The following is a 21,263-nucleotide window of genomic DNA, read 5'->3' as shown; positions in this document are numbered from 1 at the left end:
TGATCCACTGTAACTTGCTATAGAAAAAGTAGGATAAAATTGAGCAAGAAATGCTACCCAGTGGTTATTAGGACTGGAATTGCTATTTTCAACAGACATTGCCTTTTTTGTTTGTTTGTTTTGTTTAAAAGGAAGACAGTGATACTGCATTGGAAAATTCCCCATAGAAAGAAAGAGTGGAACAAAAGAATAATAAAAGCACCTCAACTTTTCCACATTTATGTAGGACAGTCTTATAATATGCATCCAGATATCCTCCAATCACACAAGCTGAAAATTGTTCCACTTTACTATAGTTCTGTAACCATAGGGCAACCAATCCTGTCTGTGTTCTGTGCACATCTAAAATTCCTGCTGAATGACCTGCCCTGGGAGCGAGTTACCAGTGACCCAGGCCTGTGGCAGAAGGAGGGTGCAGGTGGGGCAGGGGGAGAGAGCCCAGGGCTGGGGCGGCAGGAGGTGTGGGTGGGCTGGGGGAGAGTCCAGGGCTGGGGCAGCAGAGGGGTGCGACGAGGAGCCCAGGGCTGGGACGGGGGGCAGCCAAAATTTTTTTTGCTTGGGGCAGCAAAAAACCTAGAGCCGGCCCTGTTTGTATTACAAATACAATACAAAGATCCTATGTCTGATCCAGTGTGGTAAATCTTATGTTCTTATAAGTATTTTGCTGCTTTTTTCTTAAGTCAGATCTTTTCCACCTTCACTCATATGCATTTACTAACAAAAGCAAAAACGAATGTACATACAACTGAGTGATTTCCCTTTTCCCCACCTCCATCCCATCAGGTATGTACTTCCATGATGCTTATTCAAAATGTCTTTATGGTTCAATCCTGTTCCATTGGCAGAATTCTTATTCACTCAAATGGGGACAGGACTGCACTCTTTGGCCCTGATCCAACAATTAGATACATGTGGAGGGACGCATACACCATTGGGCAGTCCTGTTAGTGTGACTCCATACAGACTTAAGGGTCCACCCCCAGGGAGCTGATTGCAGAATCTGGGCAGAAAATTGTACAAACATTGATTTTTTTTCTCAGAGATTTATAATATTACTAAAACTTGTCCTTAAAAAGGCTTTTTTATTAGTGCTGGTCAAAATGTGGGAATTCTTTTCCATGACAAATTTTAAATTATTGATTAAATGATTGAAGGTGGAAAAAAATGAACTTCCAAATGAGTCAAATAAAAATGATTTTTTTTTCATTTTGCAAAAAAAAAGGGATGAATAGATTTCCACCAGCCCTAGTTTTGAGCATAGTTCTAACAAGAAGTGAATGTTCAGTTTTCATATGTCTGAACTTATTCATTCTTCTGTACTAATATTCACCTTTCTGATGAGTTTGTTCAGCTGTTATGTATTGACTCAGAGCATGTAAAAACACCATAAGCAAGTTAGACATACAACTCACACAATTGTTGTGTAATTAGGTTTGTGCTGGAGTCCCAAAGGCAAGTCAGTTCTCCTTTGTAATATAATTTTCTTTTTTTCCCTTTTTCTTACCTCAATTATTATTTCAGTGAAGTGTTTGCCTCCTGAGGAACCTTGTGCTGATGCCATAAACTGCATAAGTAAAGACTTATTTTGTGATGGAGTACCAAACTGCCCAGATGGTTTAGATGAATCTGAAGAAATATGTGGTAAGAATGTAAAGCTCTGAATCAATCTTTATATCTGCTTGTACTTGTCAATATATTAAGCAATAAAAGTATTTTCCAAACCAATCCCAACAGAAGCGAAAAATAGAATTCAAGAAGATATTTTACAGATTGGCTTGATATTTTTATGAATATTTGTATGGTATAATGCTGAAGCAGCATAAGCCAGCTATATTCATCTAATGGAAGAGCCGTTGTCAAATAATTTAAAATTATATCCAACATTGTGCTATCAAATGATGTTGCTATGCAGCTGCAGAACCACATACCCCATCTCCAGGATGCATAATTCTTAATTTCTTGGTGGAACCAGTACAGAGATGTCCCTTGTGACAGTTGATAATGGTATCCTACTTCAATCTGATGTTCTTCCAGTGCTTACTGTTCTTAATTAGCTTTTAATACTATTGACCAGGGGGATTCTACTGCACTGAGGCAATTTATAGGTCTTCCTTTATTATCTCAAACCTGGTTTCCATCTTACTAGAATGTTTGCAATGGAACTTGTGACAAATTTATGTTACGAATCTGGCTGGGGCATCAGGTGATCAGGCTGAGGCTGCAGGATCTTTAGGGGAGGAGATGAAGAGCACACAGAGACAAGAGTGTCTGAATTTTAAAGCTTTATTAATAAGATAATAAAATAACAGCGGTGAGTGTTGGGACTGCCCGCACGTCACTCAGAAGAAGCAAGAAAGCATTAGTACCCCAGCCCTAACCCACTTCCATACTCTCAAGTCTGACCAAGTCTGAGTGTAACATAAGAAGAAGAGGGGCGGGGTGGATGGGAGTTCTTGTCCTGTGCACAGGTCATCCAAGCTCCGCTGTGATCTCCAACTTGCTTTGGCTCTCAGGAGGGTTTTTAAGTCCTGGGTTCTTTTCAGGGTGTTTCATTCAGGGACCTCTGCTCCTGGTGCTCTTTGTATCAGTCCAAATCGGCTTTGTGTGGCCTTCTCAGCTTTCCCCAAAACACGTCAGCTTCAGGACCATGTTTTTTCCCTCAATGACCATGTTGTCTCACTCCTTTTCCTGGCCCCTGCAATTTGTTCAGCCACTCTCCTGTCTCATGGCTGGTCGCAGGGGGGGAGAGTGGACTCCCTCCCTTCTTTCTTGGCAGGTAGCAGAGTGTGTGCAATGGCCTTGGGCTGGAGTCAGATCCTTATCTTCGGCTGTAGCTGGAACATCAAGTTAACCCGTTCTTTTCTCCTTTCCTCACCCTCTGGCCTTTCATTGCCTGTAAAGAAACCTTTTGTTCCACACTCACACCTTTAACCCTTTAACCCTTCCCAAAATGCCTTGCAATGCTTGCGACAGTGTTAGCAACATACAATGCTGATCTGTCTCCCCAGGGGACCCCCTGAGGGAAGGGGCCACTGGGTTGTGACAAACTGATTAAATAGTACCAAAAATGACTCAGGAACATCTCAAGAATAGGCCTGATCTCAAGTGGTGCTGAGCCCCTTCTTCAAATTGTTGACTGCTCTTGTTATGGGCTAACTGCATCTCTGCTCCATTTCTGATCTCTCTGGTCCCTTGCTTATACCTGTCTTAGGGTGGAATCTCACTCTTCTTCTCATACTTAGCTCAAAACCAAGTTACACTCCCCTCTGGGAACCACCACTTATCACTCTGCATGTCTGGCAGGGTTTTGGACACCTGAGTTTCCTTCTTTCGGGAGCCTGTGACCAGTGTTAGTGACCTTCTTGGGGGGAAAATGTAGTTCTTTAACAATTGGAACAAAACACTAGAGAAAAAAAGCCGTTTAAAACAACAAAAAGCCACCACACATACTTAAATCTCTTGTAATCTTGCACTTTGCTACAAACTAAGCCAAATAGGCTTCATCCCAGCCATCAATTCCTATTAAATCAGTGGAACTGGAAGGAATTCAGGAGTTTGTGTAATTGGGCCTTTGACTCAGAACAATGTTTGATGCAATAGCTCCTGCCAATGATTTAGCTAAAGTTTGTACAGTGGTCTGAAGCCATACATAAATGTTCCATTTTATCTGTAATACAAAGTATTCTACCTGCTACAATTAAAGAAATAAACTGATTTTTTTAACAGTAATTGTATAGGTTTTTCGTTAGAGTAAATAACACTTTTTCATAACGTTGTAAAAATGCAGGGCTGGAAGGGACCTTGAGAGTCATCAAGTCCAGCCCCCTGCACTGAGGCAGAACCAAGTTTGTTTGTGAGCTCAATTTTGCTCACAAATTTTGCTTATGTTTTGTAGAGAACTAATAGAAACACTTGTAAAATAAGAGAGAATTCAGTGGACTCTTTGAATGCTCAGTTCTTTTGAAAAATCAGAACATTATTTCTTACTCATAGCAACATGTCTTTAGATTGCATTGAATTGTAAAAATGAGTCCAAACTTGCATGGGTCTTTAGGACAGAGATTATGTGCAGTTATGTCACACAGAATCTTGATATAGTGTATTCACAAAGCAAAATCCAGGAGTTACAGCCTGCTCTAGGGAGTTACTGGTGGTATCCTTTTCCTTTTAATTTTTGCCTGGTGGATCAAGCATCCAACCTATTCTTTTCAGTTCACATTTTCACTGAAAGCTGCTCTTCACAGCCTGGGGGGAAATAAAAGTCTGGTTTCAGGACAACATGTTATTGAGCCCATCACCTTTATTTTAGATTTTGAATCTTAAATCTTATGCTCAAAAGTAAAGAGCTTTTCCAGGCTTATATATTTAGACTTCTTAGCAACGTTTGCAGAGCCAGTGTACTGAATGGCAATAAGCCATGAGCACATTTGGGAGACCTGCCAAGTTTTCCACCTCTTTGATTTTTCACTCCTGTCCCATCCCCCAGAGTGACTTAATACAGCCATATAATAGCTAAAGTTGTCTGGCTTTTCAGAAGTGCTGCAGAGTTTTACAATGAGATTTACAGCCAATTTATAATTCTTGTTGCAAGTGCTTTTGCACACAAAAAGTGCTATTTCCCTTTAAACAACTAAACTTGATTCCTCCTCTCCTCCCCCCCCGCCTCACTCCTCCCTGGTTTATTTCTCCCTCTCATGTTACTGAGTTTAGCATATGTTAGAGATGTATAGATACATTACAGGAAAGGTGAAATTCTAACTATTTCTTCCTGACTTTGACAAAGTGTAGTGAAATCCATAAGCTTTTAAGCAGAGATTCAGACAACAGATGATGAAAAATACATTCATTTTCTATTTTATCAATAACATTGCCCTGAAATGTTTCCTTCTGGCTCTGCTATGGGCAGCAGCATCAATAGGCAATACTGAAGGGCAGTTAGAAATAGCAGTTAAGGGGTCTCCAGAGAAGTAGGGAACACCTAGACTGTTTATATTATTAAACAATTTTGTTGGAAAAGCAGCAGTATAGCACATCAGTCTAAGGAAAAGGAGTCTGGAGGCTCATCCCTTGGGGGCATTATTTTTCATAACGGGCGCTAACAACCCTGTTTTTGTCTACCATAATAAACCTACTTCACAGCATCGCTACTTTGCTGAAAGAGATTAACCTATGTTAGCGGTGAAGAAATAAACCTTCATTGGCAGGTAAAGACTCTGCACATGAAACAGATGGGCTGGATCCTACTCTTTTGAAGTTAATGGGAGTTTTGTCATTGACTTAAATGAGAGCAGGATTAAATCCTAAATGCACCCAGCCCCCAAGACAAGTGGCTGGAGCTGTCCAGATTCTCCTGGGATGGAGAAGCAACAAGAGCAATCTCCAGGAAACCCCACATTGGACCAAAAGGACCTTCTTCTGACCCAGCAAGGGAAGCAGCTGGAGCTGCCCAGAGGCTCCAGCAATGAGGCAGAAGAAGTCAAAATGACAGCTCAGACTCTGCCTTGCCCTGACCAGAGGTGCCTCCTCTCTCTGCAAGGGAAGTAGTTGGAGCAGCCCAGAGTCACCAGTGAGGTGGCTAGGGAAATCAAAAGGGACAACTCCAGCTAGCCCTGTGCCACTACCTTTAAACTAACTTTGTGACTGTTGGGGAAATCTCCTGATTAGATAAGTGCATTTATGCTTTAATGCCCTTGTGTTATGTAGTAGTCCTCTTACAGTCAGTCCAAGGTCTGTGATGGGAATGGTTGGATTAGGGGCAGATAGTGAGAGAGAGCAGATAAAGGAAAGGGGGATGGGAGAGGAGCAAAAGGGAATTGTTGAACAAATGAAGCATATGCTAAACTTTGCCATAGTCATTATGGGGGGATAACTCTACGAGGCTGGTACCTATTTTGCTAAACCTCTATAAGAAAATACCACACCTTTGTGCACTTTACAAATTTAGCACATTATCATTATTATTAATGGGGTAATAGCCACATCCATATTAATAAAGACAAAAATATCTTACTAACAATATATAACTTCTTATGAGCCATATCAAATTGACCAACTTTCTCTTGCTCCCTGAGTAATATGTGGCATTGCATTTAAAATATAGTAACTGTCCATTTTTCAAGTAAAATATCTAAATGGTAAATAGAAAGTGTAGGGGAAAACACTTATGTTATTTTAAAAATAAGACTACCATAAAGATCAGCATCAGTGAGGATACAGGAAAAGTATTTAATGTAAGATTTGGACAATCCCTCTGTTTTAGCAAAAAAAATACCTTATGAAATTCAAAATGTGCAAACGTAAAACTTTGTCCATTTTCTTACTGGACTTTTTGCATTTTTGTTTTTGCTTAAATTCACTGATTTAAAAAAAAAGCTATGAACCACATCCTTTCATCCATGAGTTCAAGGATGAAATATGAACTCTAAATGCAAGATCCTGTTTCTCTGCAAATGCACTTAATAATAATAAAACAGGGAAGGAGAATACAAAAAATGAATGGCTAGATAAGCAGTGTTGTCTCTGACTACTGTACAGTGTTTTCCATAAGATGTCAGTGAGACAAAAAAAAAGTCAAGCTTGTATTGTGAAATCATACAGTTATAGGAGTTAGAGATAGGAAAGATCTGTTGGGTCATTTAGCGTATCCCCCTGTCAATGCAGGATTGTTCCCTATAATACATTTTCAAAATTGTTGATGTAAGCCTGCTTCTGAGTCCAGTTTCATTCAAGCAATACCTTCAAATGTCATATTGTACTATGGCAAATATTAATGATTATTTCTTTACAGCTACAACTTGTGATGGAAAATTTATGTTGACTGGCTCCTCTGGATCTTTCCACTCTATTAATTATCCAAAGCCTTATAATTCAAATATTGTTTGCCAATGGATTATACGGTAAGTAGCTTCAAAACATGTTGTTACCTAACATCTATTTGATTGTAAGGTGTTCTCATTTCCTTTATATCTGAACTTATTCCTTGTGTTTTGTATTCTCTGTTAAGATGTCCCTGTAAAATGCACAATAGAAATTTATTCCATTTATGTACACAGCTTTCCTTAAAACAAGGCATAAACTTCAAGAGTGAAATATACCATCAGTTTTCTCACTTAAGATATTTGATGCCTAAGGTGGTAGGGATGGTGTGAGAAATCTTGGGTACTGAATTTCTGTATATGGAAGTATTTGTCTGCTCTGGATAATTTGGGTGTATTGCCACTCAATTGACTCTCCATAGCGCAGAATGTTGTCTTTCATAAAAATATTACTGGAAATATTACCTTCAAAGCAATAGTTTTGAAAGTCAACTGTTGTTGACAAGTGGGATTTTAAGATGTTCCTAAGTGACTTAGGGGCACAAGTCTTTGCTGGAAGTCAATAGGACTTCTGTTCCCAAGTCTCTTTGGCTCAGCTCTTCAAAGTTTTTTAAACACTTAACTCCCATTGATTTCAATGGGACTTATCTTCAAGGATCTGGGCCTTAGTTGCTTCTGAAAATCCCACTCCATGCCAAGTGACACACTCAAAAGTACTTTGAGAGGCAAAGGCTCTTGTAATAGCTTTGTAAAAGATGACAGTCTTGTGATCCTCATGTTCCCAATGAATGTGATTAAACTGGGAGTTAGACACCCAATTCTCACTGAAGCTCAGTGGCAGTTGGGATTTTAAATCACACAGGCTCCTTTGAAAGTCCCCGTCTTTGAGGTTGTTCTGTCACAGCAGATCCTTAACTTGCCCATTTATCTCAACTAGTCAGGAGTACATTTAAGTCTTGTGTTTTCCTTTTTATAAACACATTCATCACTCTTCAGCTTCTGATATCTGAAGTGCCATTCACTGGTAATTGCTGGCAAATACTAATTATCAGATATAGTGGGTATTACATATTAAGGGTCAGATTTTATCTTCAGATGCATGACATCTTATGCTCCTTAGCCTGATGTTTCCCAGAATTTGAAGCATAGTGAATAATTGTCTGGATAATGCTACCTCCAGGTGGCTGGTGAGGAGACCATACACTATACTCTTTCAAATGTTGCTGTAGAGGCTGTGATTACTCCAAGAGGAATTATGATTATGCATGTGTGTCCAAATAAGAACTGCTATTACCTGGCCCCTAGAGCAGTGGTTCTCAACCAGGGGTACATGTACCCCTGTAGGTATACAATAGTCTTCCAGAGGGTACATCAACTCTTCTAGATATTTGCCTAGTTTTACAGCAGGCTACATAAAAAGCACTAGTGAAGTCAGTACAAACTAAAATTTCATACAACAATGATTTGTTTATACTGCTCTATATACTATACACCAGGGATTGGCAACCCTTTGTCCTGTGGCCTGCCAGGGTAAGCCCCCTGGCAGACCGGGTCGGTTTGTTCACCTGCCACATCTACAGGTTCAGCTGATCGCAGCTCCCACTGGCCGCGGTTCGCCGCTTCAGGCCAATGGGGGCGATGGGAAGCGACACAGGCCGAGGGATGTGCTGGCCGCCGCTTCCCACCTCCCCCATTGGCCTGGAGAGGCAAACCACAGCCAGTGGGAGCTGCGATCAGCCGAACCTGCAGACGTGGCAAGTAAACAAATTGGCCCGGTCCGCCATGGGGCTTACCCTGGCGGGCTGAAGGCTAAAGTTGCCAATCCCTGCTATACACAGAAATGGAAATACAATATTTATATTCCAATTGATTTATTTTATAATTATAAGGTAAAAATGAGAAAGTAAGCAATTTTTCAGTAATAGTGTGCTGTGACGCTTTGGTATTTTTATGTCTCATTTTGTAAGCAAGTACTTTTTAAGTGCGGTGAAACTTGGGGGTAAACAAGACAAATCAGAGTCCTGAAAGAGGTACAGTAGTCTGGAAAGGTTGAGAACCTCTGATCTAGGGATTTTGGACCAAGATTTTCAAAACTGGGTGGCTAAAATAAGGCACCTAAATAAGTAGCCTGAGCACCCAACAGCTCTCAGTGACATCAGTGGAAACTGGTAGGTACTCAGCACTTTTGAAAATCGTGTACCTAAAAAAGAGTTTAGGACCCAAACTGTAGCCACCCAATTTTTAAAATATAGGCCTTGGTGCTGAATTTATCCTATTTAAACACATGGAATAAATTATGGCCCACATACCTACAAAAGATGGAATAAGGCATAAGGTCCCTATAAGAGTCATTGGGGCTCTGCCTGAATTAAAGTACCCCTCTGTGCTGGGGTGTCCATCCCAGACAAGGCTTGAAGGGGTTAAGCTGGCTCTCAGGGCCAACGTACTTCCCAGGCAGTACCTGGAGGAGGAGCCAGGGAGCAGGAATTAATTAGACAAGGCTCAGCTAGGCAGGAACAAGCAGGACCTGCATAAAGCCCAGGAGCTGAAAGCAGAAAAGGAATGCAGGGAAGTAGACTCTAGTCACTTCCTGGAAAAAGGAAGGTGTGTTTGGGGGTATAGAGAAAAGTAGCCTAAAGTTACTCCCTAGGAGGAGGGAGGTGTGTGGCTGACAAACCCAGAGAAGGGGGAGAGACAAAAGGTAAGGAAAGCCTCGGAAAAGGCAGTAAGGTCCAGGGTGGAACAGAGATTGGCAGCTAACTAGAGGGTCTCTGAGCTGGAACCTGGAGTAGAGGGTGGGCCTGGGTTCCCCTGCCAGCCTATGGGGAAGAGGCACAGACCAGGCAGTAGTGAATGGACTCCCTTGGACAGTTTGCCTTAAAAGTCTTCGATGCCTCAGAAGGGGTGGCCCAAGTCACAAAGAGAAAGCTGCAGCTACTGAAGTAAGAGGGGCCACAGGTGAAAGAGGACGATGGGTGGAGAGACTGCCACAAGTGGGCACAGCACCTGGAAGGAGCTAAGCCCCAGAGTTGCCAGGAGGATGCACCCCTAGTGGTGAGTGAACCCCATTACATCATCCCACAAAGATCAGAGTAGGTCTGGATGAGAATGCTTTCATATTAAGATACTCCCACATCAGTAATCTGAATCAAAATCACCCCATCAGTTATTACTAACAATAATACCTAACCCTTATATAGCAGATTTCTAGGGCTACGTCTTCGGGGATCGATTGTCGCATCCCGACGAGACGCGATAATTCGATCCCCGAGTGATCGATTTCTTGAAGACGTAGCCTAGCACTTCTCTGTCATGAAGTGTTGGGATTGTGCTGCATAGTGAATTGATAGATAAAGAAGCATCACAGATAACATGCAAACATAAGAGGGATTGTCCTGTATCTTGGGGTTTACCTTTGGATGCCACACCTCCCGGTGTAGTTGAGCTAAAGGCCTTTTAAAGGTTCATCTTCTATGTCCAACATTACAGTAATGATGCAGCAAATGTGTGTAGCTACATGTTTCTCAATGGGAAAAATAATCGTCTAGTTTTATTCAGTTCTCTGCCTTAGAAAAGCCTGAGCACTTACTGAAAGCCTGAAAAGATCGGCTGGGTATCTCCTAACTCAGACACTGTCTTCTTTCAATTGTTTCTTTGGGGAGTCTTTTGAATTTTGCAGTCACCAATGGAATGCATTTTATGTTATTCTTGTTAGAAAATCTTTATTAGAAAAAAATCAACATGCAGCGCAACCAACTTTGATCTTTTCCCATCCTTTCCTTCTCTACTAAGTAACCAGAAAGCTCAGCAGTGACCCCTGTTAAAATATGTTTTCCGTTTTCCCTTTTCTATTTGTTTCCTGACAAAGACATAATTTCATCTTTTTTTTTACTCAAAGCATAAACATAATATGATACCAACAGTGTGGTCAATTTCCCTCCATCATATTTAATTATACAAGTTCTCCCCCAGCGCATTTACTTTTCACAGCATTCTTCATCTTTTCATTTTCATAAATATATATATTTATGTTTCTATCTGTGCACAGCCACAAAAGAAAAATAAAAAGGAGTACAAGCTGCATGAGACCTTGTTCCATGTGTATCTCCCAACTGGTTCTGACAGGCATGTTGAGACTGTTGCTTTCAAATCGTATTTGGACTTCCGCTGGGAATCAACCATAGAGAAGAACAAATTAATGGTTCTATTGGAAAGATTAATTAATTTTGGCAGTGGAGTTATGGATCTTGGACCATCATGTATTTCTGATGGGGAGAGTATGGAGAGAATCATTTAGAAAAAATATGGAGAATGTGATGGGGGGGGAATAGGATGCAGTACTTGTGATATTGAACTGATGCACCAGACTGCTGTGCGATGCTTAGAAGTGAAGGCATAGAGCCAACTTGTAGGTTGGACAGCCCCGGTTCTTCTGAACTTAAATTGTGGTTTTGGAACAAGGAGGAAGGTAGCATGGACTAAGTGACAGATTCTGAAATCTTTACTCTTGTTGATTATCGCAATACTCCACAAAAGTTCATTTGACTTAAATGAGGCTACTTGCGGATTAAGGTAATACTCATCATGAGCCAAGTATCAGAAGATGGCCACAAATTAGCAACCAGTTTAAAAAAAAGAGCTATCCATTTCAACTTTGATTCCAAATTATTAGACGGTTCAAACCCTGAAGTAAATGTTTTATGTATGTAAGGAATCTGTAGGCTCTGGCAGTAACCAAGGTTATGTGTTATCACTATATGAGAATTTGCCTGAGCATTAAGGACTTTTAGAAAAGATAGAACAAATGGCCAAGAGAATAAAAACTCAAGATCTAACAGCTAGGTTTCTTCAATAGTTCGAGAAAAATCAGAGTTGCTACAGGCTTTTGCAGGAATGTACGGATGGAGCTACAGAGACTTCCCCTTTTTCCTGTCTGTGAATGAATGAATGAATGAATTAAAAATTGATTTAATATCAAACATTGATATTATATTATGTGCCAGATAAAGTAGTGAAATAGGAAACTTAATTAAATCTAATATTATGATTAAAATATATGTAAAAGGAAAGGCAACTATAGGTGATACAGTTTGGGGCAAAATATTGAAGACTTTAATGACAGGGTTTATTCATGCGCAGTATTGTCAGGAAAGAAAGTGGTTGTGTTCATACTGATCTATTTTAGTTTAAGTGATAAAATAAGCCTAATGTTTGCAATCAAGCATGCTTATGCTGTCAAGCTAATGAAATACACCTGTAGTGAGAGAGGCAATAAATAAAAGAAATTGAAACCGAACAGTGAGTTTATAAGGACACTTGAGCACAGAGTGGAATAATCAGAAATGTAACTGGTTATATATAATGCATGGACTCAGCTCAGCCATACATACCAAGGTCTCACCATTGTTGTTGAAAGAAGGAGAACAAAAATGGAAGATTTATTCAGCTGTTTTGGCCTGTTGGAGAACAACAGTTCTTGAACTGATTTTGCATTGTATAATGGATTGTTATAACAAGTTTAAAGAGTATCAAAGAATATGGATGGACCTTGTATAAATGACATGAACTTTGGAGATTTCAGCAGCTAGCAGAGTTGCTGAAGAAGCTGCAACTTGAGCAAGCATAACTGCAAAGTTAGCCAAAAGATGCACTGCAAAGTGGGTCACAGAAAGCAATCTCTGGTGGTTAGTTGCTGACCAGAGCAAACCAGCTAGTGTTCAAGATACGTCTCAAGATGGTTGCATCAACAGCTATGACCTAACTTGCTGTGCACAAACTGGTGTAACAAAGTGTGTTGCATAAAACGCCTGGAAAATTCCAATCCCAGTTGCAAGAACTCAAAAGCTGATGTCTCGTTCCCTGAGAGAATGATGAGGAAGGACAACTCTTATTTTGGTTGGTCATTTCAAATCTTCTGAAGTAGTATGGGTCACCATCTGATTGGTCCATTCCAGCATCTCCAAGAAAAGGGATAAAGTTGAATCACCCAGCAGAAATGGGATCAAAGGACCTGTCCCCAATAGAAATGGGATCAAAGGGCCTGTCTTTTTCAGTATATCAGTTCCTGAAAACCAAAGACATCTGGACTAAGGTCCTGGTCCAGCCACCAGGGACTCTGCCTGCTGACATTAAGTATCTTGGCTAGAAGTCTTTAACTGAATGTTTCTATTTTCCAGCAATTCTGGTTGCCTACTAGCGCACTGGGGAAAAACTATAGTTGTGTCTGTCTTTTGCTCCATCTGTATTCGCAATGTGAACACCTACTGTGAATGATAACTGAGCTAAAAAGCTGACCACAAAGCAAAGATCAGGTGATGCAGACTTTCTCTTAGGTGATGACCCAAATTAGTCAACTGACCACTTCTTGAAACTAGGTACCTACTTAGTAAGGAAGTGTACATGCTTGTATATGTGCTCTAAAGAATGTCAGAGTTATAGTGTGTGTCCTTGTTTTGTAATAGGTTCCAATCAAGATTATTGTAAAGTAGCTTTAGAAATGAACAAAGTTTGTGTTGTTAACTAAGATTGTAAAAAATATGTGAATTCATCTACTGTAATGAATGGTTGCATACTGCCTTTTAAATTCTAGGTGTATACAGACATAAAATGAGACCAAGTATACAAGATTCTTGTACTACACTCAGTCTTTACAGTTTGTCATAAAGGTATGCATTTGTTAGATGGTTAGGAGTGTTAGTTAGATCCTGGGGCTAATATAATTCATTGGGAAATAGGTAATAAGAGTTGACTACTATAGATCCATTGGGAAAGAGAAGTTGGTTATGAAGAATTGTTATGAAAGTAACTGACCAAACTGTGTTGTGATTTAGCTTTGGATTGTTTTTTCCTCTCTGTTAGCAACATCGGAGTTGATAAACAAATGACACAAGTGGGGCCCTGTTCTAAGGGATTCCTGGTCAAATATCTAAACTAAGTCACCTTCCTAAGATAGTAATTGAGGATAAATATTATTTTCTATTGTGGTTGTTTAATTTGATTCTGAAAACCTGAATGGTTATATCAACCAATTTTTTAGTTTGTGTTATCCAAATCATAGTCCTACACTAGTTTTATCTTCCTGTATCAGGGATCGGCAACCTTTGGCACGTGGCTCGCCAGGGTATGCCCCCTGGCGGGGCGGGCCAGTTTGTTTACCTGCCACATCCACAGGTTTGGCCGATCGTGGCTCCCACTGGCTGTGGTTCGCCGCTCCAGGACAATGGGGGCTGCGGAAAGCGGCATGGGCCAAGGGATAGTTGCCAATACCTGTCTTATAATATTAGTTTCTGCTGGTAAGAATATTTAATAAAAAACTATAAAACTAAAATTCAACTCTTGAGTCCATTTCTCTAGTTAAGCAAAATTAAAAGACACCTAAAAAAGGTGGTATGGATAATCAATTAAGCAGTTGCTTAAGTGAGGTTTGTTTTATACCCTATCTTTCCTACAGTTTCCACTGTTGAAGAGGCTTCCCGTCTGTTCTCTTTTGCTATTGTACAAAGTGTAATTCTTCATCTCAAATTTCACCATGATTAGCACAGATTAGAAAAGCTGATAATGCCATTCCCATAACCTTTCTGAACTATCCATTAAACAGCCTCCATATAAACAGTTCATTTACTACAGACAAGGAAAATTACTGAAGCATATAATCTTCCTTTTTTTCTTTTGTTTTTGTTATTTTAGTGCAAATCAAGGATTATCCATTAAACTAAACTTCACTTCCTTTGATACCCAACAATATGCGGACACTTTAAATATTTATGAAGGTACAGGACCAAGCAAGATTTTAAGAGGTAAGGCAGGATTACTTTTCAGTCATTATATTTTGAGGTGAATCAAATACATACTTTTTTCTCTGAAGATTTCTGATCAAAACATATTTGCTTACTCATTTAAAGTGACTTGCTAAATGTTGTTTGAAGATACAAAGGAGAGAGTCACTTTTTAATGCTTTATTTAGCTTATGGTCTAAATAAATCAGAAGATCACCAAGGCATAGTATTTACCCCTGTGTCCTATTTTAAAGAAGTGGGATTCCACCTGTATTTTACCTGAAAAAAACCCATTTAAGCAATTTCCATATTTTGATAAGGGGTTTTAATACATATTTAGAGAAAAAGTTGGGAGGTTTCCTTATCATTATAGTCTTCTTTGCCTTTGTAAGCGAAGGGAAATGTGCACTACAAATAGTGTCTGGATGGGGAAGGGGATATATAGTGAAGAAAGACAAAATTCTGCCTCTATGACATTATCTCACCTCATCCTTATACATACATGGTTCCTTTGTGGGGGATCAGGAAGCTTCAATTGGGAGTTCTTTGGTAGTATTGCTTCTGCAGCAGCCATGCTTCCCAGGAGCTGAAGGAATTGTTGGGGGAAAGATCTGGTGGTAGTATAAAGGCATAGGACACCTATATGCACTTTACCACCATTAGCTCTTTCCAAGATCTGTAGATCCAGGGGATCTTCCGTGGGGCACTGCATATCCCATGAAGGAAGAATTACAAGGGATTTCCACACAGAGTTTCCATTCTGCTAAGAAGGAAAAAAACTGTGGAAGGGAAGAATTTGGTACATATATATCTATATCACCCTAGTTTTAAATGATCATTTTGGCATATTTTTAAAGATTTCATAGAATCATAGAATATCAGGGTTGGAAGGGACCTCAGGAAGTCATCTAGTCCAACCCCTGCTCAAAGCAGGGCTAATCCCCAACTAAATCATCCCAGCCAGGGCTTTGTCAAGCCTGGCCTTAAAAACCTCTAAGGAAGGAGATTCCACCACCTCCCTAGGTAACCCATTCCAGTGCTTCACCACCCTCCTAGTGAAAAAGTTTTTCCTAATATCCAACCTAAACCTCCCCAACTGCAAATTGAGGCCATTTCTCCTTGTTCTGTCATATGCTACCACTGAGAACAGTCTAGATCCATCCTCTTTGGAACCCCCTTTCAGATAGTTGAAAGCAGCTATCAAATCCCCCCTCATTTTTCACTTCTGCAGACTAAACAATCCCAGTTCCCTCAACCTTTCCTCATAAGTCATGTGCTCCATCATTTTTGTTGCCCTCTGCTGGACTCTTTCCAATTTTTCCACATCCTTCTTGTAATGTGGGGCCCAAAACTGGACACAGTACTCCAGATGAAGCCTCACCAATGTTGAATAGAGGGGAATGATCACATCCCTCAATCTGCTGGCAATGCCCCTACTTATACAGCCCCAAATGCCGTTAGCCTTCTTGGCAACAAGGGCACATTGTTGACTCATATCCAGCTTCTCGTCCACTGTAACCCCTAGGTCCTTTTGTACAGAACTGCTGCCTAGCCATTCAGTCCCTAGTCTGTAGCAGTGCATGGGATTCTTCCATCCTAAGTGCAGGTCTCTGCACTTGTCTTCGTTGAACCTCATCAGATTTCTTTTGGCCCAATCCTCTAATTTGGCTAGGTCCCTCTGTATCCTATCCCTAACCTCCAGCATATCTACCACTCCTCCCAGTTTAGTATCCGCTTGATACCAGCTGCCAATTAGACATGGAGCTAACGATCCAGCTGTCTGTGCACCTTACAGTCCATTCATCCAGCCCATACTACTTTAACTTGCTGGCAAGCATACTGTGGGAATTTATAGAATTAAAATGGGCAAAACATTCCTCTCCAGGAGAACACATACTTGCTAACTGTATGAAATTGTCTAAACATTGAGGAACGAAGAGAGCCTAGCCTAAACTCCACTTCATAATGGAAACTGGGAGTCCAGGATTTGCCTCTCCCTGGTTATATTATAATGCAGTGGCTCATAAAATAGGACCCAATCCAATGCCAATTGAAGTTAATTTGAGTCTTTCTACTGACCTCAGTTGGGTATTGGCTCATGCTCATAACCAGGAAACTAACTACATGACTGAGTTACTTATTGCATTACCTCTTTAGTTTCATAAATAATTTTTAGAATTCACAGTCATATATGACTTTTGACTACACTGTAATTGTTTTTGTTATATTTTTCATAGTTTTATGATGTATACATTATTAAAAAAATAAAACTACGAAGTAATCATAGTGTATTTAAAGTTCTTTGATTCTAAAAATAAAAGTATTAATTACCAAACCATGGGGATAAACTCAAGTAATGAAATCATGTAGTCAACCTTCTGGTCTTAGAGTTTTGGAGTTTATACATGTATCAAAAACTCCAGAATATTTATAGGGAAATAAATATGAAGTTGAAGAGCTAATATGTGACGAGTTAGATATTGCAAAATGCAATTAAACACAACCACAGTTTAATTACAGTTATTATATTAGAAAATGTACTTTGTTCACTAGCTGACATCTGTGCTGAAGTTAAAGTAAGATGGATGTGCAGATCTGAGGGCAGAGCTTTACCTCACAAAAGTAATTATATTTTAGCTAATTAGAAAAATGCTGTTTTGTTTGTTTTTTTTAGCTAGAGCCACCACTTCTGTAAAGAGGGATTTATTCAGAATTGAAAGAAACAGTCATACTCACTCTCTTTTTATAATAGCACCACTCATTTTAAGTGACATCAAATTACCTTCTGTAACTTTTTTATTTATTCTTAGCTTCGCTCTGGGGGACTAATCCTGGAACAGTTTACATTTTTTCTGATAAGGCTACAGCGGAGTTTATTACAGATTATTCTGAAAATTATAATGGATTCAAAGCAACATATACCACATTTCGTACCAGTGAGCTAAGCAGTAAGTGTCTTTTGTCCTTTGTTATTTCTCCACAGCAAAGGCTGATGAATCTGTATTTTGTGGTTGATAAAGGGAGAAAGTAGAGATATTGAGAGCAATGATCTGATACATCTTATGGACCAGTTCTGCAACTGGATCTATATTCATGGGCCCTTCTCCTTCTTTGAAGCTCCATTGACTTCAACATGAATCTGTGTAGCCTTAAGATCTGTCTATGTGGAACTGATTATAGTATCAAGGCATTATGATATTATCTATATTATAGGTTTCATAAAAACTAAAGTTTGTGGATATGTCATGAGAAATATATTTAAGAATGAGCAATTGAAGATCATTGGCATTACCATTTGTTCTTCAGTATCTGCTCACTTGTGGGTGAATTAAACTGTGTAGTTACTGGTGGCTTAACTCATTGCAATGAGTGATGGTCCTAGAACAGTTAAAGCAAATAGAGGAGCATATCAGCTTCAGTCAATAGACATATTGGAAGAAAATCTGAATGTAGCTAATCTGTTTGTGACAAATGAAGGACAACTGCATGAGTTAAGCTTAGATGTTTCCAGATATTCGGGGAAAAAATTAGGCATAGGCTGGACAGGTGGTTGCTGTCTAGGATGCTACATTTTGAGTAATGGGGGTGAGGAGGGCATGACCCTGGGGGAGAAAATGGCTACATGAGGCAGCTGGCTGGCCAAGATTCCGGTGCTCTGGGAACCCTTGCATAAGGTGTGAGCTGCAATAGGAAGTATGGTGGGCAGAAGACAAGATCCCCTTCCTATTGGGGAACAATACTGAGCAAGATAGTGTGAGAGAGAAAAAGAATTGTGGAAGCCTTCAAAAGAACAATGCTGGAGTGAACACAGGGAAAGGGGAAGAAAAGAGAATGGGATATTGTTGAGCTATGGAGCATCAAAGGAATTCTTAAGTGCTTGAGCACTTAGAGTCAACTCCATGAATACTGCAGCACATAAAGGAGTTTAGGCTCATTAGGAAAACATATACACTGTTTCAACTTTATAATGTCGCTCCTGAGTGGAGTGAATCAAAAATGGCCATATGTTGCAGTCCTCATAGGCACTCTTAAAAATCCAAACTCTGTTTTTTCATAGAAATGAACAGTTGGACATGCTGATGAAATCATCAATCTTACACTCTTATCTGATATTATTCACAGATAATGAAAAAATTAACTGCAATTTTGAAGATGGCTTTTGTTACTGGAGTCAAGATTTAGAAGATGATAGTGAATGGGAGAGAATTAGTGGGCCCACCTTTCCATTTATGTCTGGCCCTGATTATGATCATACATATGGCAACTTGTCAGGTAAGAACAAATTATAGCAAAGAGTTTAATAGAAGGAACATCCAAAGAAAAAAGTTAATTTTAAACAAATAGAGACTATTCATGGGCTGCACATTTTGAATTAGTAATTGTGAATACTCATTCTAGAAAACTGAATCTGAAGTTTCTGCTTATTCAATGGGTAAACAAAAATATCCCCATATGATCTGTCAGCCCAATCAATACTAATCAATGTAGTTTGAATTTCACTTTGAATAATCACAACAAACTCTTTGTAAGACTGAGAATTATTCAGAATTTATTCAGTGATTAATTAAATACAGAAAATTGTAATTTGCTGAAATATAAATTACTTACAGAAAAAGAGGTAAATTGCCTAATACGTTATTTGGTATAAAGTATTAATCTGGCTGTAATACATAAATGTGCACTCCCTAAACAGTCTTGAGAAACAGTATCTTATTTTCATTCTCAAATTCTGCAAGCCAAATCAGTTGAAATAACATGGAATTCATTTAGTAAAGCATTTGGCAGTGATTTTCAACTATGAATTTTTCATTTATTCTAGATGTTTCCTCTTTCACCTCACTAGATCTAAACTGACAGTTCTTATATGCATTACCATTATTTCAACATTCAGATTTCTACTGCCTCCGTTTGATGTAAACATAAGAGCTGGCATCATTATACACAGATATTAAAAATGTTCAATTTTGTTCGCTTCTCTCCAAAAAAGCAAAAGAGATAATACACATTCAACAAGCCTCAGAACCAAATCAGCATAATACTTCAAACCTACACTAGAAAAGATTTACTTTCAACTTAAATTAGATTTAAATCTCACCTCACTTTCTTCACATCATATTGTATTAAATGGTGCCATGCCTCATGCCAAAATGATGCATGCTACATAATAATACATATAAACAGCACAAACTCTAAAGTAAAACTATATGTATTATTGGACAAGTTTCTCCAAATTGATTCAGATTGCTCAGAGAATTAATGAACCAAGGATCAGAAAGAAGTACATTGCTTGAAATATTTGCAGACATTTTCAAAATAGGGATGACATGTTTCCATTTAATCTTTCATTCACCTACTTCTAAAGAAAACTTTTTCAATATAGTTGAGGATCATGGAATGGCTGATATGGGACTTGATTAATAAATAATTAAAGGACGGTCCTCTGGTGTCCATGCCTTGTCGTGGCGGGACAGCTTGTGTGCTCTAATGATCCCCAGAGTCTGTGTTGGCTGGGGCTTTTTGCTCCTGGTAGGTTCAACCATGCTGGATTGGTCTGTGGGGAAGGGGCCAGACAAAACTGCAATCCTGGTCCTCCAGGTTCGGGAGTTAGGCATAGGGCTAACAACCCTGTCCCATAAAAAACAAAATATGTTATGGAAACAGCAACGGAGAAATCTACCTTTACTGTGTGTGATGGCCTTCAGGAGTCAATGACCTATATGACTGCCAATGGTGAAAAGCCAAAAGGAAGCCACTGGCATGAAGACTGAAGTGCTCAATATCAAGACAAAAACCAGACTTGGTTTTTGGAACGTACGGACAATGTACGAAACAGGGAAGCTAGCTCAGGTCACAGCAGAGATGAGACGCTATAGCTTACTCATTCTGGGTGTCAGTGAGAGCAGATGGAATTAGATTAGAAAGATTAACAGCAGCCTCGGGAGAAATTTTGCTCTATTCTGGACGGGATGATGGACAATTCTGAAAGGGTGTTGCCACCCTTTTGAAGAAGGGAGTGGAGCATTCCCTGGTTGAATGGAAGCCCTTCAGCAGCAGACTTATGAGAGCCAGACTGAAAGGGAAACATAATAATATCACCCTGATTCAGTGCTATGCTCCAACAAATGATTGTGATGAAGAAGTAAAAGACAAATTCTACCTTCCACGACAGGTGGAGTTAGAGAGAGTACCATGCCACGACCTATCGTCATGGGAAACATGAATGCCAAGGTCGGTAAGGACAACACAAACAACAACAGAGCAATGGGAAGACATGGATGTGGCATCATGAATGAAAACGGGGAAAGGCTAGTTGATTTCTGTAATATGAATGACCTAGTCATCAGTGGAACCCTATTTCATCATCATGAAATTCACAAGCTGACATGGTATTCTCCAAATGACAGAGATAAGAACCACATTGATCATATCATGATCAATGGCAAATGGTGACGCTCACTGACAGATGTGAAAGTGAGAACGGGTGCAGATATAACCACCACCTTGTGAGTCTCCATCAAGCTAAAACTGAGAAGTGAGGGTCCACCAAACAAGGGACATAGACATTATGACATTGACAAGCTAAAGTCCCCTGAAATACAGAAAGCCTTTGTTCTGCAATTAAAGAACAGGTTTCAGGCACTTGCAGACCTAGATGAAAAGGACGGGAATGCAG

At 39.6% G+C, this 21,263-nt stretch overlaps 1 protein-coding gene across 1 annotated transcript in view; it reads left to right on the top strand.

Annotated features, from left to right (window-relative positions):
- TMPRSS15 (transmembrane serine protease 15) overlaps positions 1–21,263 on the top strand; it is an 89,163-nt gene that overhangs the window by 18,234 nt on the left and 49,666 nt on the right. The window contains 6 exon segments of the mRNA XM_034769804.1: positions 311–323; positions 1,522–1,641; positions 6,788–6,896; positions 14,502–14,611; positions 17,401–17,538; positions 18,713–18,862. Coding sequence (XP_034625695.1) covers positions 311–323; positions 1,522–1,641; positions 6,788–6,896; positions 14,502–14,611; positions 17,401–17,538; positions 18,713–18,862 — 640 coding nt within the window.

This window comes from Trachemys scripta, chromosome 1 (assembly GCF_013100865.1).
Source record: "Trachemys scripta elegans isolate TJP31775 chromosome 1, CAS_Tse_1.0, whole genome shotgun sequence".
In the NCBI taxonomy this organism is placed as follows: Eukaryota; Metazoa; Chordata; order Testudines; family Emydidae; genus Trachemys; species Trachemys scripta.
Note: the sequence above shows the minus strand (reverse complement) of the source record. Positions and strands in the feature narration are given on the sequence as shown.